The sequence below is a fragment of the Gopherus flavomarginatus genome, chromosome 17 (assembly GCF_025201925.1).
Source record: "Gopherus flavomarginatus isolate rGopFla2 chromosome 17, rGopFla2.mat.asm, whole genome shotgun sequence".
NCBI classification, from domain to species: Eukaryota; Metazoa; Chordata; order Testudines; family Testudinidae; genus Gopherus; species Gopherus flavomarginatus.
This window is the reverse complement of record NC_066633.1, coordinates 16,474,684-16,493,516: the sequence shown is the minus strand read 5'-3', so window position 1 is coordinate 16,493,516 and position 18,833 is coordinate 16,474,684. Positions and strand designations below refer to the sequence as shown.

At 47.3% G+C, this 18,833-nt stretch overlaps 1 protein-coding gene across 4 annotated transcripts in view; it reads right to left on the bottom strand.

Moving 5' to 3' along the window:
- The window catches only part of ASTN2 (astrotactin 2), a 595,125-nt gene that overhangs the window by 52,070 nt on the left and 524,222 nt on the right, over positions 1–18,833 (bottom strand). For all 4 annotated transcript variants that reach the window (XM_050926897.1, XM_050926900.1, XM_050926898.1 and 1 more), the window contains one exon: positions 9,075–9,216. In XM_050926897.1, coding sequence (XP_050782854.1) covers positions 9,075–9,216 — 142 coding nt within the window. The remainder of the gene's footprint in view (positions 1–9,074; positions 9,217–18,833) is intronic.

The following is an 18,833-nucleotide window of genomic DNA, read 5'->3' as shown; positions in this document are numbered from 1 at the left end:
CTCCAGGTGAAAGCGGCTGTAGAGTTCAGAGAATCAATATAAAAGCAATGGCGTAGGACTTAGAAGCACAAAGAAGCTCTTGCTGGCTTAGAAACAGACACAAGCCAATAACATCTCTGTTTGTGTTTATTTCTGTAGTTCCCTGGGTCTCTTGCACTGTCTCTTCCATTACAATCAGAGAGATAAGATTAGGGGAATAAATGTTTACTGGTATTAGGTTACTACACACTCAGAAGTGAAAATAATCTTCAAGCATACAGATGAAAAGGGTTAGTAAATCTGCAATGGGAAAGCGGTGGGACTAGTAAGGACCAATTCCCCACCAGCCTATCAACAGACCAGGCTAATGGGGTCTTTTTCCCCCCTTCCCTGTTAACATTTCCTGGCAGAATCATCATTTTTACATTCCTGTCTGCAATACCTTACACAATGATCTAAGAATTCCACCTCCTCCTTGCTCCCCCTACAACCTTCCTATCTTGCCTTCCTCCTCCAGCCGACCCCAATGGACCCATGCAAATGCGCTCAGAGACAGCTGGGGGTCTACAGATCAGATGCCAGAAGCTTTATAGCAAAAATGCAAAGAATGTTATTTCATTCCTGACATCCTGAGGAAAGGTTGGGAAGAGGCTGGGCGCGGGGGGGATCTATAATGCTTGCTCTATTTCTGTTTACAGTGTGGGGTGTAGCCAGAAATGGAGGAGGGAATGAGAGAGGGAAATTTTGCCTTTCTCAAAAAAAGAGGAAAGAAAAGACCAGCTTTTCAGCTAATGTAAGTTATCAGGACTCCATTGAAAGCACTGGAATTTCTCCAGTTTACACCATGTGAGAACCTAGCCCATGTGTCCAAGTCGAGGACAGTCAGGGACAACCTCTGCCCTGAGCCGCTTACAAGCTAAAAAGAAAAGACAGACACAGGATGGGGAAAGAGATAGGAAGCACTTGTCTTAAGGTCACATGGCAGACTTGGGGTCAGAACGCACGTCTCCTGAGCCAACACTGTAGCCACTACACTATGCTGACTCTCCTGTAGCATGCTGGGCTTGGCATTCCATACAGCTGCTGTGAAATTAAGCGTGGAAGCTGAATTTCATTCAAGTCCAGGTAATTTTGGAAAAGAGGTTTTGCTTTGGGCCCATCTCTCGTGAGTAAGAGAAGGCTGCCCAGGGAGGGACAGAAGGAGGTCCCCTGTCACAAAACAAGAACAAGGAGTAATGGTCTCAAGTTGCTGTGGGGGAGGTTTAGGTTGGATATTGGGAAAAACTTTTTCACTAGGAGAGTGGTGAAGCACTGGAATGAGTTACCTAGGGAGGTGGTGGAATCTCCTTCCTGAGAGGTTTTTAAGGTCAGGCTTGACAAAGCTCTGGCTGGGATGATTTGGGGAATTGGTCCTGCTTTGAGCAGCGGGTTGGACTAGATGACCTCCTGAGGTCCCTTCCAACCCTGATGTTCTGTGATTCTATGAAAACCCAGTTGTTGCTGGACAGTACAGTTCTGCCCACAAGAAGCAGGGTGATGAGTGGGGAGAGGAGACAGAAGTGGCTCATCCTGCTGATTGCTTGGGTAGGGCGAGAAGCACCTTGCTTTCTTTGCCATGGTCTCCACTGGTGAATCCTTTCCCAGAAGTGTATGCATGGTTTTAATGCTGGTGGAAGAAGCCAGGCTTGGAAACCGCCTCTCTGTATCACCATGATACAGACAGTCCAGGAAGTAGCAGCCCAACCTTCTCTCCAGCCTGGGGGTATCACCTGTACCAGTGAGAGGGGAGGCCAGGCCAGGCCCCATGGTCCTGTCAGTCCTGGGCCCGTCTGCAGTGACCATCTTTCACAGGGGTCCATTAATGCCTGCTGCAGTAATGTTTTGGTAGGCAACATGGACACCTGGGAATTGGACTTAGCCCCTACAAACTCATGTCACCCAGGCCTACATTTGGATAGCCTGATTTTGCTGCAGCTCTAAGATCTTCAAAGAAGGAGGATCTTGTGGGTCAAGCCCAGGTCTGGGACATATGAAACCTGGGCTCAATTCCTGGCTCTGCCACAGACTGCCTGATGAACTTGAGCAAGTCCCCTCATCGTTCAGTGCCTCAGTTCCCCATCTGTAAAATGGGGATGATAATACTTCCTTCTTGCTTTGTCTATTTAAACTGCAAGCTCCTTGGGGCAGGGTCTGTCTCTTACTGTGTGTTTGTAGAGCACCAAGCACAACGGGGCCCTGATTGCGGCTGGTGCTGCTGTAATACAAGTATTAAAACAGGAACTTGTGAGCATTTGGGGATGGGGACTGTTTGTCCAGCCTCCAGCAAAAGGAGAGTCTGATCCATGATTGTGGCTCCTAGGTCCTATGGTAATGTAGTAAAATAAAAATAAAACCCAGGTATTAGCTAGCCAGGCTGTACAATCTATTGGAACTCCCCTGCTATGAGAGGACATTGCCAAGAGTCCTGTATTTGCTTCTATGGTAGAGTGAAAGTAGAACTAATGGGCATTTTTATTGTTCAATGAGAAAAACAAATATCACATGCACACGCACAAACACTCAGTCTCTGCTTAGCTCTCCATGACATCTGTCCCCCTTTCGTGTCGCACGTGCTGCCAGCCCTTGATGCCCTGATAAGCCAGCAAACATGGCAATGCATGGCAGGACAGATGTCTGGTACCATAAAGAAAATATGGGTTATGTTTCAGGAGGAGGGAGAAAACTTGTTCACCTTAGCCTCCAATGATAGAACAAGAAGCAATGGGCTTAAACTGCAGCAAGGGAGACTTAGGTTGGACATTAGGAAAAAGTTCCTAACTGTTAGGGTAGTTAAACACTGGAATGGATTGCCTAGGGAAGTTGTGGAATCTCCATCTCTGGAGACATTTAAGAGTAGGTTAGATAAATGTCTATTAGGGATGGTCTAGACAGTATTTGGACCTGCCATGAGGGCAGGGGACTGGACTCGATGACCTCTCGAGGTCCCTTCCAGTCCTAGAGTCTATGAGTCTATGAGTCTATGTTTACTATTCCTTTATGAATATTGTAAGACCTCTATTATTAATGTGATGTCTGCTACATGGGTGCAAAGAGTTAACTTCATGCTGGGATGGGTGGGGGAGTTACTGGCAGGAAGGCAGACAACTAGCTCAATCAGGGATACTTAACAGACAACACAGGTGTCTACAGCTGTGGAAGCACCACTGAGCCATTTCTGTCTTATCCAAGTCCAAGGGGTGACAACTGGCCAAAGACTATGGACTTGAGAATGACTCTGGTCTGCTGTAATAAACCCAGTGAGATAGGAGAATGGGGGAGGGTAAGGGCAGGAAGAGACAAAGATGTTAGAAACTGCTGTTAAAAGAGACTTCTCTAGCAAGGGAGAGCAGAGCAAAGCCAAAAGACAAGAGTGGGTGGGAGATGAGGGAGGGCAGAAGATTCCTGACCTCCACAGAGGACACTAAGACCCTATCAGCTCTCAGTAAGGGTGAAGAACCTGAGGCAGGGTTTGTGTGCAGGTGTTTATTATTTCTCCATGGATCTGTCTCTCTCCTGTGCTGTGTCCGTGATTACATCTGCACTTGGAGCTAGAGGTGTGATACCCAGCTCAAATAGACATACTCCTGCTAGTGCTCATCAAGCTAGCCCTCTAAAATGAGTACTGTTGCCATGGTAGCGTGGGCAGCATCAGCAGTGGCATGGGTTAGCTAGCCCTGAGTATGTACCCACAGGGCCCAGGCAGGTCTGTATTCAGGGCAGCTAGCCTGGGCCACTGCTGCCCAGGCTACCAGAGCTACACTATGATTCGCAGTGAGCTCCCTTGATGTGAGCTAGTGTATGAGCTGGGAATCACACCCCTAGCTCCAGCGGCTGATATAGCCTATGAGTAACGTGGCTCTCTGAAGATGGAATGCATAAGCTACCAGGGAGACTTGCGAAGTCAGCACTGATCTTGGGGCACAGGGCAGTGGACCAGAGGGTCCTACTATCCCGAGAAGGGTGCCAAACAGGGAGCCTGTGCCCCAGGAGTCTGTTTGAAAGGCCTGACATAGGGACAGCAGCTGGATGCTGCTCAGACCCAAATGGCTTAAAAGCACATGGGATTCAATGGAAGAGTCATGTTCAGGAGCCTGGTTACTGTCCAGATGCAGGAGCTCAGCCAGGACTGAGTTTCAACCTGTTCCGCTCGTGTAGACGTACTTAGCGAGTATTAGTAGTAGCACAGGCAGTGGCGGCACAGTTTAGCCATGCTGAGCACCAGCTTGTCTGAACCTCATGAGTATGGACTTGGCACAGCTTGCCACTGGCGGCACTATCCCGGCTACACCCCTATTTATACCCACACTAGCTCTTACCCAGTACGAATCAAACCCCTCCACTCCAAGGGTAGATGTGGCTCACTCATGTGTCTTTCTGATATACGAACAATAACAATCCCTACCAGCTAAAGAGCAGCAGGCATTTGCCTGCATTAGCAGGCTCTTGTATGCATATAAATAGCCAGACATGCAGTCAAAAAGCCATATACACTTTGCACAGGCTCAGCCTAGCTGCACTGAAGACAGCTGCTGTGCAAGCTAGCGGATTAAGCTGGCTAGGCAGGATTTGCTGGCTGTGGGCTGCACCCCACGTAGTAAAGTTTATTGCTGTTCTGAGGTCGGATTGTAGTCACATGGCTATAATTCACTTCCAGCAAGGGAACTGACCTTTCTTCCGTAGCTCCCCATCAAGAGCTAGGGACACAATGAGCCATTTCCTCTGGCTTCCAAGTTCCTGTCTCCTTGAGGTGATGATGCACGGCGACCTCTTTCCCCATGACCCCTCTGACACATTTGCATGCTCGGGATGGTGAGAGGCCTTCGGTCAGGTCAGCAACGCACCAAGGTAACCTAGCTGGCGTGGCGAGGGGGAAAGCAAACTCAGCGGGAGGCTGGAGGCTCCTTCTCCGCAGAAGGACCCGCTCCAAGGAAGAGGCTCTGGAGGGGTTCCTGATGACTTCCATATTGTTTCCAGTAAATTTTGTGCTGATTCTTGGCACAAACACCGGAAATGAATAGGCTAGGTCAGGAATGTAAATACAGAGAAACATTGGGATTTAATCTAATCTATAATTATAGTATCTCTGGTGGAGGGAAAAGCGGCTGGTGCTGCTCCTGCTTTCGCAGAGCCGATCTATAGAAGAGCCAGAAGGGGTTTCATCTCCTTTTCCAAAATCTCCCTCTTTGGCCCCCAGCTAGTGGCTTCTCCCCAAGTGCTTTGAAATAAACACGCTGGGCTGGCAACCCTGCTCTCCAGCAGTTGATCAGGTACAGCACTTGGATGTGGACGGCTTTTACAGCTCAGTAAACTGGCGTCCTAAGTGCTCGGAGAGCAGCTAGGTAAGGAGATGAGACGGGGGAGGTTGGTTGCTGGGGTAGGGAGGTTGCGGTGTGCAAAAGGAGATAACCCAACAAGTCCCATTTAGGAGGAGAGGGGAATAAAGGAAGCTGGTGGAGCTCTGGGGTTGAATTATGGGTGATGGACCCTTTCACCTTTAGGATGATCTTTGCCTTTGGTCAGATGCAATGGACAGCCCTTCCCATGTAATGGCTGGGGTGCAACGAGCTACGGGTCTCAGCCACTATCACAAAACCATCAGTACAACTGGCACTAATTACCCCCTTGCTGGTTGTCTCAGGAGCAGTCAAGCACTGAACAGACATGAAGGTGGCTCCGGACCAGGCTTGGAGGAGTGAGTGGGTTCCCTAAATTCTGTCTGCTATGGGGAGAGGAATTCTTGCTCATGGCACATTTTGCCAGCAGGATATTTAGTTCATCTCTCTCTCTCTTTTTTTTTTTTTAAGGGGCTTACACCAAATATTGTATTCTTCAAAAACACCCACAATCAATACCGCTGTGTATTCTGAAGTGGGCGTTCACGTGTTTTCAGTAGGGATTTGTGTGTACATGTATGTATCTGTGTGTGGCACACTTGCATGTGTACATGTGTTTACAGGCAGGCACGTGTGTATTGTATCTACTCTTCCCTGATACGCTCTCAGGCTGTAGGATTGGTGTAACAATCCTAATGTTTTACAGGTAGAACAGCCCAGGCTGGAAGGCAACTTGTTCTCATCAAACTGAAAATGAAGAAAGACGTAAAAATTAGTTCTGCTTTTGTTAGTTTATTTGTTCAAATTACAGAAACCTCAAAAACAGAAAAATCAATTAGCTTGTTTGTTTGAAGATTTTTGTTTTTCTTAAAAAAACCTGAATCCTGGCTTTGATCTGGGGACGGAAATGTGCTGAGCGATTGGTCAATAGTGTTGCCTAATTGCTTGAGGTGATTCGAAAGGAAAAGCCAAATGTACAGGACATCAGATCCACATTTACGGATTTGATCAGCCTTGCGTGATTGCACAGGCCCGTCGCTCTTTTTAGCTGTCCGGAGGGCAAAAGGGTTTGCCTTTTCAAAGCACAGTGCATGTGTAGTCACCGGACAGGCTGAAATAAATCTCAGCTCCCGACTGAATTGCTGCAAACTGAATTTTGCCCATTTTAGAGTCTTCCAAGAAAGAGAATTTTCCCCAAAAACCAAAACAAGCGAAACAAGGAGAATAAACTCAATTTAAAACCCAATCTTGTGCCCATGGTTTTGTTTTAGTTTTGTCTGCTTGGGTTCAGAATGGAGCCTTTGTCTCAGAGGTCACTGCTCTGACTTTCTGCGTTTTGTGTCACAGCTGTAAGGATGTTTGAAAGAACAGTCCTTAGGATTATAGTGTGTATGTGTGTGTGCGTGTGTGTGAACATGTATGTTTATGGACAAGTGTGTGTACGTACTGATGTATGCATGTACCAGTGTGTGAATGTGTATGTTTAGATGTATACATATATCAGCCTCCGTATACGTGTGTATGGACCAGTGTGTGTGCATAGATGCTAGCATCTGTGTGTATGTGCTGGTAGACACATAGCATTCTGGGATCTCCTGGGCAATGGATGCCAAGCCCCACAGATCCTTAGCTAGATGCATGGGGCTGACCATTCTCTACAGTGCCTCCCCGTCCCACCTTTACTCCCAGAACATCTGCTTGCACTCCCAGAACATTTGCTAGCTCTCCCAGTTCAGCTGCCTTCCAACCTGCCTTTGACAGGCATGAAGAGAGGAGATAGAGGGCTGGATCCAAAGCCCATGTTGTCAGTGGAAAGACTCCCAGTGACTGCAAAGGGAGGTGGCTCAGGCTGTTAGTACAGAAGGCTGCTTCATCACTGTATACAACAAGCTGTCACGTAGGATTGGCCTACTTCCCCTGGAGGCAGACTGCACAGAGAAGCAGCTCCCCAAATCCACCCAGCCACACACTCCCTAATGCCCACTAGCTCTACCTCAGAGTAGTTAGCGGGGATGCTGGTGGCTGCTTGCTAATTGAGGACCACCTCTCCCCACCTCCATTGCTATGGGACACAGTGCTGTGCAGCAGAGAGGAGCCTTTGGCCCAAGGAAAGGATAATACTTTGCCTACATGCCTTTGGACATATGGTAAAGCTTTGCACCTTTGACCTGAGAATCCCCAAGCCCTTTACAAACACTGGTGAATTAAGCTATGCAGCCCTTTGGAAGGGAGACAAGGATCATTTTGCAAACGGGGAAACTGAGTCACAGAAGTGCCTTGGCAGGTCATACAGGGAGTCTGTGGCAGAGCTGGACCCAGTACCCAGTTCTCCTGACTCCCAGCCCAATGTTTAACCTCAAGATTAGCCTCCCCAGAGACTGGAAGGCCAATAGCATTGCTCATCCCTTCTGACAACCAAGGACCAGGTTGCCAATAGCTAGCAAGTGACGGGATTTTACTGGAGGCAAATCATTAGCCAGCTCCGTTCCAGACTCCTCCTGGCATCTGCTCAGAGCAGCCCGATTCCCAGTGATAATAATAATTACATCACACACCTATATATATTTTAACAAGGAAACATTCACAGTTATTCAGTGGCAAGCACCATTTGGAGACTGCTCCCAGATGTGGCCCAGCACCAGAGTTGTGCAATAAAAGCTCTTCCCTCTTTGGAGGTTGTCAACGTACTTAATGGGGTAGGGGAGAGAGGGCGGAGGGGGAGGTGAAGGGAAAGTATTAATCAAGATCTTAAAAAGTTCTCACTGACAGTCCATTTGCCAGCTCTGAATTTAACTGCCTTTGTGGTCCCATAAAAAGTTTCATTACTCACTACAAAATGTGTTTTAATTATTACAGCCACTCTGACGTTAAGGGCTGGGTGTTTTTCTCTCTCTCTCAACTCTTTTTCTGTCTCTCTCTCTCTTTTTTTACGTTTGCTCTCCTACCTCTCCCTGTCCCCTGTTCGCCGACTGAGCCACGCGGGGGATGCAGCGCATGGAAAGCACAGACGTGAGGAAGGGTGGTCTTGCCGGTAAAGCATAGGCATGGGTATTGGGCCTTTGTGACCTTGGACAGGTCACTGCATCCTTCAGCGCCTCATTCCTCCCTCTGTAAATATGTGGACAATGACACTTTCTTTGTCTACTTGGATTGGAAACTCTTCAAGGCAGAGTGTGTCCCTCACGGCATGTTTGCACAGTGTCTAACATACTGAGGACTCTACGCTATGCTGTAACGTTCAGAATACCACCTCTGGTTGCTCCGCCTGCTAAGTGGGGAAATGGAGAGGGGAGAATCTGGTATGGACTCAAACCCATCTGCTGCCTCTGAGGAACTCCCATTAGGGTCAGATTGCAATCTCCCTGATGCTGGCTCAGTTCATCAGAGTGAGGCAGATCACATCCCGTCATGCACATGATATCGGAGAGCTGCGAGTACCCATTGATGGAACTGAACCAAACCCCCAGATCCAAACAGCCCCAGACTCTCCAGTGCTGGACAACTGGATCTCAGTTTCATGATCTGTGTCTGTCTCGGCTCCTAATGTACAATCCAAGACATATGCACCAAACAAACCCCTTTGCACAGCACCAACCACAATGGAGCACTGTCTCGGTACAGCTCTCTAGGCACTACTACAATAAAAATGTTAAACAATAACTGCATTATATGCTATCTCTCAACCCTCCTCCCCACCTCATCCTACATCCATCACTTTCTTACTTGTACAGGCCATCTGGTTCCAGGCACTTGAAAATGACTGAATAAAGGTTGGTTTCTGGGACCTCTCCATGGCTCCTGCCAGCTGCCACGCAGGAAGTTCCAAGTCCGGAGAGCAAATCATCAGCAAAGCTCAAGGATTCTCCTGAAGACCAAAGAGAAGAAGGGCAAGATTAATAAAGCTAAGCAGCCTTATGCTCAATCTCCAGCCTTGGCATTCATTGTTTCTTGAACCTTTCCCTTTCCATATACAGCACAGGCCTGCAGGCAATCAGACAAGAAGAAGCTGCAGCCTGGGCTCCTATAGGGTATATTGCCCATACACAGCGCAGGGTCATCAGCAGTATACAAGCCCACTGCAGGGCCCATACACAGCAAGGCAAATCCAGACCGAGTTGACTCACAGCTTGGACTGGGCAATATGAGCACAGACCATATAGGCAACACGCAGATTCATGCCAGGGATGACCCTGCAAACGTTGAACCCTGAATCTACATCCTCCAATGGGGCAATACATTCTTCTTTGGAAGAAAACGGACTCAGTGCTTTGGTCGGTTTTTTCAATCTCAAAAATCTCTGATTTCCGATTCCTTTTTTAAAGTGACACTACCACTTTTTTTTTTTAAAGCATCTGTCACAGTCAAGCAGGTTTCTTCACCTGGGCTACTACTAACACCTTAGATAATCAGCATTGAAGGAAATTTTAGAAATGTAATTTCCTTGTCATGGTTATGCTCTTTGTTGCTTTTTCTCTCAGGCCGTCTGGACAACAAAAAGCAATGACTTCCCATTCACAGACCGTCTCCCCATCAGTCAAACACTGCAGGGAGATAACTGTTTCTTTTAAAGCAATCATTTTAATTATCATTTAAAATAATAATAAATGATAATAATGCAGGGTCATTTTTGTAAGTCTTAGGTTTTATACCAGCCTATTTTTACTACTACACTACTCAGCTTTTACAAGACGACCCAATTTCATTCGACAGTGTCCCTTTAATTACACTTCTAGGGCCTGACTCCCCACTGCTTTCCCCTACGTACGGTTATTTATACCAGCGCAAAGTGAGTTACTAGTTGGATTTTGCTGCATTTTGTATACATTTTGCACTGGTGTAACTGACAGCTTACAGGTCAAGCAGTGGAAAATCAGACCCAACTGGCCTGATACTGTTGGTGTACACCGGAAGTAATTCCACCGAAATTAGTTGAGTTACAGTGGTGCGAGTGAGCTTAGATCAGACCCTTCATTCCCGCTTCTGCCAGGGAACCTTGTATGAAGGTGCCAAGGTTTTATGGCATATATCAGTGGAGAATTTTGTTCTTATCATATTTCTTTCTTTGCATTTTTAACTGAAAGTAAATCTGATTGAGGACCACAGAAATGGAACATAAATTTCAAACTCTTGGTATGAAATGTGAAAGGCAACACATTGGTGTAATCAGCTCGGAATGTATAATTCCCGCAGGCTGATTACCTAGATAGCACACACAAAAAATTGTGTCTTGTCACAAATTACACAGTTCAATAACAAATGTCCCCCTTGACTGGAGAGAAGAGCAGCAATAAATTCCTTCCTTTCCTAAAGGAATCCAACTCTTAATTATTCATCTTAATGCACCACTCAGGCCCAGGCTCTCGGTATGATTTGTTCTTTCCAAAACATTTTTCAGGCAGAGCCATTACTGTTCTCCATATTTTAACATCGCTATTAGAGATGGGCCTGACCCAAATTTTGAGGAAGTTTGATTGAGAAGAAAGTTTTAGGTAACTCAGAAGATCTAAGTTCAATTGCTGGCTCTGCCATGGACTTCTTGTGTGACCTTGGGGAAGTCACTTAAACTTTCTGGGTTTATGGGCAGATTTAAAAAGAAAAAACAAATCCACCTTTGACTTCATTGGCCCTTGGTTCCAACCTTAACTTCCGGCCCTTTTCACGCAATACATAACCAGACTGTAGAATTCATTGCAATCGGATAGTATTAAGGCCAAGAATTTACCAAGGTTCAAAAAGGGGTAAGTCATTTATATGGATAACAAGAAAATCTAGAGAAAGAATAGTTAATTCTTATGCAATTTTGGGAGGGATATTATACTGCATCCTTCAGGGCTTAAATCAATCTTTAACTATTAGAGATCAGGAAGAGACTTAACATGGGGGGCAGATTAGCCCATATCTGTCTTCTGTGGGGTTCTTTTGACTTCCTCTGAAGCATCTGGCATGAGGTCATGCCAAACGCAGGATACAGGAGTAGAAGGACCACAGGTCTGGTTCTGTCTCCTATGTTATTGCTCATGATCTTTTGCCCACCTCACTCAATTGTGTTTCTCTTACTGATTAACTTAGATCTTGTTCCTTGAGACCGGACACCTTGTACCTTTGAATAGACACAATGCACCCAAGCATATGAGCACGGTTACCACTATAGTCCAGACACAAACTGACCTTCCACCGTTACCGCTTTGCTGTCTGGAATTGCTGCTGATGTCTTGAAGGTTTCCATTCTGAATACAGGGTCACAGGTCACTTGAGGATAACCAGAAGGTGTTTGGGGTTGAGGTGACACAGCACGTTACAATGAGTCTAGTGCATATGCCTTTTATACCAGACTACAAAATGTTTGGGCACAAGAGAGATTATCACTGCTTGCTGCACAGTCAATGCTCTCCTGACTTAAAACAATAGTCGCTCGTTATCTGACTAGATGTTCTTTTGCAGTTGCAGTTGCAGAGTTTTAGGAAAATACAGCTATGTCTAGCCAGCAATTTGTGGAAGCACCTGCACTCGAAATGGGAGTTAACAAATGCATGTGATGGGCAGAGCGTACACGTGCTTTAGTGCTCCAAAGGCTGGTGGGCTCTTTCACCAGCAACGGAAGGGAAGCAAACTCCATGCCCGAGTCCTTTTTAAGGGCCTTTGAACAATGGGCACAAACCTAACAAAACAGAACATGTCAATTGAAAATGCTGGTTACAATCCCCCCAATGCCTTTTTCCCTACTTCAAGCCACAAGAGAGAAAGAGAACACACCCTTCCTCCTTCAACCAAGCTGCCTCTTCCTTATATACCCCACCCATCCATGTGATAGGCAGGGATCTCTTATCCCTTTCCAGGCCGCTGCTTTCACTTTATTACATGCCCCCTGCAGGGGATTCCGAAGCCCTGGTACTTCCACTGCCAGCCCTAAGAGGCGGCCCGGGCAAGCCACAGGATGGCCTGGGTTCTGATGCAGTTAGAGCCAGGAGTCTACCACAGCTCCAACAGGCACTGTGGGAAGAATTTGAGACCACTACAGTCACCAAAATACACATCTGGGTATTTCTAAAGAACATCAGGTGCTGAGCACTTTTGAAAATCTGACCCATCTGTCTAGTTACTTCTCTAGACCCCACCGCTGCAATATGTGAGTTCCTTGAAAACATTAACGAATTTACCACCACAACACCTCTGCGGGGCAAGGGAGCATTAATGTTCCCCAGATACACTAGGGGAACTGAGGCACAGAGAGATGTATTTGTGGCAAAGCCACATATTGAACCAAGGTCTCCTGAGACCCAATCTAGTGCAGGAACATGAAAAACTGCCTCAAGTTGGCAGAAAAATTATTACATAAGAACTATGCTGATCAGAAGCCAGGATGCTCTGGGAAAAGCTACCCTAGACAAAAGTCCTGCGTATTCCACAGCCACAGAATTTGCCATAGAATATCCCTTTGCTTGAGAATTGAGCTTTGGAATCTCTGCTTTCATTTAAAGCAAAAGGTTTCTCTAATGTAACCTGCTGGCGAGCGTGTGCAGACCCCATCTCTGGCAATCCACCAAAGAGGAATAATTAGCAGTACTACTTACAGAGTTTTAGCTCGAGCTATAGCAACTTACAGCTGTAGCTCTGGAGAACCCTAGTTCAATCCTTGCTATAGCCTCTATCACACTAGTGCTTAAGGTTATAGAAATAACCTTGACCAAATATAAATCGATGGCGTGATGTCTGCAGAAAGCCTAGAACAATAACTCTGAGAGGTGTAGTCTGATGTGACCTCCCTGTGGACCCAATTAGGCCATAGCTGGCCCTATAGAAGGCTGTGGGCCAGGAACTCAGGTAGTCTCTCTCTAGATGTGGAGAGAGACAGGCCTGGCTGCTTAGGGGCTCAGCAGGTACCTAGAGGGAAAGGTCAGGGGAGCTGGGGAGCTCCAGGCTGGAAAACCCCCAGGCTGCAGGCCGGGAACAGTACTGAGGTTGCAGAGGTGCAGCCCAGGGTAGGCAAAGGCTGCAGGTCCAAACTCCCCTTGCCGATGATGAATGGTATAGACTGCAGTCTGCTCCAGTGAGTAGGGGCTAGATGGTGACTGGCAGAAGCATAGAGGCAAGGTGGGGATAGAGGGTTGGGGGTTCCCTGGGGTGGGGAGACCCAGAGAGTGGGGGTACTACCAGGGGGCAGCACTCAAGATAAAGGGGCACCAGGATCTAGGAGGAACACGGGGGCCTGAGGCATGCAGGATATTGGCCGATAGAGGGCACTCCAAGGCTGGAAAAGCAAATTCCCTGAACGACCAGCAGGAGGTGCTGTGGCAGTGAGTCATTGCCATGCTACAATAGCCTATGGCTTTTTTTCAAGATGCTGCAGAATTTAGCCTTTATCTGGTGGAAGTCACCATTTTGCTGGAACTAGACATCTGACATTTTGTTTTCTGTCTGCTGGGACTCATCCACTGCATCCCATTCTCTCCAGCTTTTTCCATCATGGCTAGTTATCTAGATCCCAGTGAATTCATCCTGCACTGTTCCACGAAAGTTGGGCAAGGAGGGGAGTGAGCCAGAAGCGTAGACTGTCTAGAGAAATGATAAGCTAGGTCAAGAGAGCTGGCATGTGAGCTGCTCAGGCTGGCTGCAAGCTCCCTGCTTCCACGGGGCACATGCAGAGGCCCAATCTGCAGGGACAAAATTGTGGGACCTAGACCCAGCACATGGAGCAAGGCCACCAGGAAAGCAAAAAACCTGTCCTCAGAAATAACCATTCTGAAAATAACCATTGACAAAGTTTATCTCACTGACCCATAGCTGTGTGTTTGGTGGATGGGTGTGGTGTAGGAATGAAAGCTGTTTACGGTAGTATAATAGGCAGGGCTGGTAGGCCCTCCTATTACTAAGGTCGCTTGACACTTCCCATTCTAAGATCCTGTTTTCAGTTTGCTTATAACTTTGCCAGATTTTAACCATTTGGGCTGGGGCAAAGGAAGGGAAGAGAGGGAAACAGACCCGATAAGGAGCCAATGTGCAGGGGGAAGAACTGGGACTGGTTGGGCAAAGACACTAGGACAAAGAGCTGGGCCAGGCTGAACTGAATGTAGGTGCCGGACAAGGAGCCCAATCTGTGCACTGACTGAGGTAGGGGTGCTGCGGAAAAAGTTAGCATATAACTTAAAGACTGCATCCTACTGCATCAGCTCAAGGGGGCTGAATTAAAGTTGCCCAGGAAACCTTACTTTTGGCATCTCCTAACTTTTGAGTGCTTGGATTATGCAGGATTAATAATGTTCTTTTACCATATTTTTGGTATGTAATAACAATGAATGTTACCACGAAATTTAGGAGTTGTTGCCACAGAATTTGGTCCCATTTTGCCCTGGAGGGCGCAAGGACCAGCCTATATTTGTGAGTTGTTTGATAGTACTCCTGCATGGGCGGAAATGCAGCTAGAGACTTTTGCCAAGTTGGTGTTAATTTAGCCAAAACCCTTGCAATAGACCCCCTAGAGTGAGAAGGTGCTTTGTGGTCAAACCTGAGCTTCTGGTGAACTTTTCTCCCTCCTTGTTCTGCCCCGAACATTACTACAATGTAACAGAAGCTAAAGGCTTGTGATTGAAATATCTAGGTAGATGCTAGTGGAGGAACTACAATCTCAGGTCAGGAGCCTTTGTGTGCAGGTAGTAGCCAGGAAGCCAGTGCCTATGGTTCCCTAGTGGAGCAGGTGTGGAGCAAGTATGACCCCAAGGCAATACAGCTCAAGGAAAAATTGTCTATCCCATAGACTACCTAAAGGTCAACCTATCTACCAATTTTGAGCTTAAAGGCACAGCTGTATAAATATCCAGTTCTCTGGGGTGATTTTTGCACGATGGCTCGTGCACGATCACACCTCTGCCATGTAGTATATTTCAAAGCTCCTTTACAGGATCCTTTATTATTGTACTCACTGCTAGTCAGAGCTATGTGAAACTTGGCCATTCAAGCTTAATTAGGATTTGACAAACCTATTTAGGTTCTTTTCATAGACCGCCCTCCGTGAACTCCAGGGGTCAGTTTGAACTAATTCATAAAACTCAAAGCAAAATAAATGGGGTATGTAGGGGTGGGAGTGGGCCGTAGGGTATTCAGCTCAGGTTTGTGAGCCTCCACAAGCCTTTCTTATTCCCTGGTCCAAGATCTGTGGTGGTAACAAAAGGTTCCCCAGTGGCTTTGCTCCTAGCACTGCCTAGGACCAGGTTCCTCATTAGAACCGCCTCGCCCAAGAATGGCTTGTGAACACAGCATCAAAGCACCAGGTCAGCAATAAGTTACTCGCCCACTGACCCTGAGATTACAGGGTCTGTTTAGTGCAAGAGGGAAGGCTGCGTAGGCCACCAGAGTTATCTTTCTGAAAGTGCCCCAGACTCTCTAATGCCCACCTGGCCAGTCCTTAGAGGGGAACTCAATTGAATATCTCATTTGCAGGCCATCAGCCCACCCTGTACCAGACTCAGCATCCCGTTTCGAGACTCAAACCCATGGTCTCTTGGCCTATTAGTGAGCAGGCTATGAGTCACACGTCCTGGTATGAACTATGACCAGCACGGATGGCATAATTCTCCGCTCCCTGGCAGCTGTGTAAATCACAAGGAGACTCATTGACATCAACAGGACTTCCTTGGCTTTGCACAGCCAAATGAAGAGAGAGGAGACTCAAGCCATGAAACTCCTTAGGGGGAAGAACGTGGAAGACTTTTTGCCACAGGGAACTCCTGCCCGTTTAGCCAGATGGCCCTCTGTGCTCAGAACTACATCATCCAAAGAACTGCAGTACATAAAGCATAGGAAGAGGATGACTCAGCCCGGCTCCTTTGCGGGTGCACAAAGGTTCAGCCTTAGGCGCCGTGGTTCTTCTTTCTGGCGCAGACAGACCCGACGTGGCATGGTGGAAAAGGAGGGAGATGAACAAGGGGGAGCAGAGGCACTATAAGAACCGTCTGCAGCAATTCCTAGAAAGAAGAGGAGGAGAAGAACTCTCAGATGTCCATTTGTCACTCAGGCCTGACAGCTTACTGGCCCAGACTAAACCAACCCCTTCCCAGTCACTCTCCTCTGAGTGTGGTTTTCTTTTTCTCTTTCTTTCTGACTTTTTCTTTCAACCTGTTTTTAATTTATTCTTGTGCCATCTCTGATTGAGACCTCAACTCAATCTGGTTCTTGGGGGGGGGAGGGTGAGGAGAGGGAGGAAGACAAGAAAAAAAAGTCCTTAAAAATCATCTTCTATTTAGTTTGGTTAGGTTTGAAGCTTCAGCAGAAGGAAGATTAACCTTTTCTGCCTAACTTAATGAAAACAAGGGGAAAGTCTGTATGGATAAATAAATAACCGTGTGGGCATGGCACAGAGGCTCTCACGTTACAGCCTCGGTGGAGCTGTAATGGGGAACAGGCACATGCCTGTACAGCAGCTCCTAGTTCCCTCTCCGTTTTCCAGGGAAGAAAAACAGAATAGAATGTCAAAAGCCCAAATGGGCACCAATGACGGTGCCCAGAGATGGCAGGTGGGGCCCTGCTAGGACTTCTGTCCCTGACGGTGCCCTCTGGAACAGTGCCAATGGGAGCAGAGGGGAAGGGAGGCTGCACTTGCATTGCTTCTGCCTGGTTTTGTTTTCTGATTGCAAGAAACACCTGATGCAGCGAGGCCTCTAAATGCCTCACATTTTTCTGGGTTCTCCTTGCATCTTCACCTCCCGCCAGGGTCCATCCTCAAGGCGCTGGGGCAAAGAGAGGACAGCAAGTTTGGGAGCAGGGGATTTGCTCTGGTCTGTTTGGAGCGATAGATGCTGAGGTCAGGCCCAGGGCTGTCCTTCGGGAGCCAGGCTGGACCTCAGTTCAATGGGCTTTCAGATCAGAACCTCCATGTGAAGGGAGGTATCTCTTGAAGAGGCTCAGCTAGATCCTCAGCAGGGTAAATCAATGTGCTGACACTTCAGTCAGTGAAGCTATTCTGATGTACAAGGTCCAACCAATTGATCATGCCAATCAAATGGGGTCCTCACTCATTGAGACTGGAGGTCAGAATCCTCCTTCCACCTCACCTCTCTTGCCATGCACAAGGTGCACAAAGGGATTCAAAAAAAAAAAAAAGATTAACTCTTCTTTATATTCCAGCAATGCTCATAATGGGCTAGTCCCCATTGCCAAACACAGGAAGACTGGGCCCCTGCCCCGACGAGCCTATAGTCTACGAAAAGCTCCTTATGTCCTGGAATATCTCCAAGTGCTTTGCACATTATACACACGGGAATCACCTTACCTACACCTGTGATGCAGCCACTTCTAGGGTGGAACATGGAAGCTAATTAAGACCATGCCTTCAGACAAGTCATTTAATCTTTCTATGCCTCAGTTCCCCATTCGTTAAATGGGGAGAATAGCACGTCCTTTCTCCCATTCTTTGTCTTGTCTAGTTAGTCCATAAGCTCTTTGGGGGAGGGACTGTCTCTTACTGTGTGTGTATCATTATATTAATTATTATTTCTGTAGCATCTAGGAGCTGCAGAAAGAGAGGAAGACCCAGATGCAAAGGTGCTGCACAAACACAGAACAACACAGAGCCTATGTGCCGCTGTTATGGCAATGAATACATGAATAATAACAAAAGGCTTCATCTTTCTTCCAGTCCCTGGAGTCTTCCAGGCCCACAAGCGACTGCACTTGGTAGTTGTGAATGGCTAAAATGACAAGAACATCCCAATGTGTCTAGAGTAGTAAAAAAACCCTAGGATGGCTCTATCAGAGCCTTCCAAGTCTAAGAGACAGTGCCTACAGACCCCACATCAGATTGCAGGGTGGAGTGCTGACTGGAATCAATAGCAGCTTTCTCAGCTGAAGGGGCTGCAATGCCCAGCACATACTACCCCTCATCAGGAACACAGGGTGTATGACTAATGAATCCCTCTGATTTAAATGGCACACTTCCAAAGGCTTGTGTATGTCTTATGATTCCCTACAGCATCCAACACCATAGTATCTATGCCCTCCGGACACTCTGCTCTTCACAGCGGAACCTGGTAGCTGTAGCAAAGACCTTCTGGAAAACAGCCATAAGTTGGACATTGGCAGTTGTGACCCAGCCCACCCTGCAGCCAAGTGTAACTATCCCTGTCCTCCAAGAAACCACAATCCAGAAAAAATGTGCACCCAGCCCGCTTGGCCTGTGTGTCACAGAGTCCGCACAGGTTTCCGCCTTCTCACCCTGTGCTCAGGCTGGTAAAATAAGAGTCCTCATGCCTTCTTCTGGTGTTTCACCCTTGTGCTTTATTTTACAGTGCCACTGTGCAGTCTCCTTTATCCCTCAACAGTTATCCCTTTTCCAACCCGTTCCAGGGTCTCTTGGCCCTTGAGGCTCCCTTCTTGTGGTGAGGAGACAGAGCTGTAGCCTCCTGTCCTCTCTCAGACTAGCCTCCTGACTGAGTTTGGTTCAGGGCTTTTACAGCCCTCCCAGCCTTCAGCCCAGCTGTCGTTGCTTAGCTC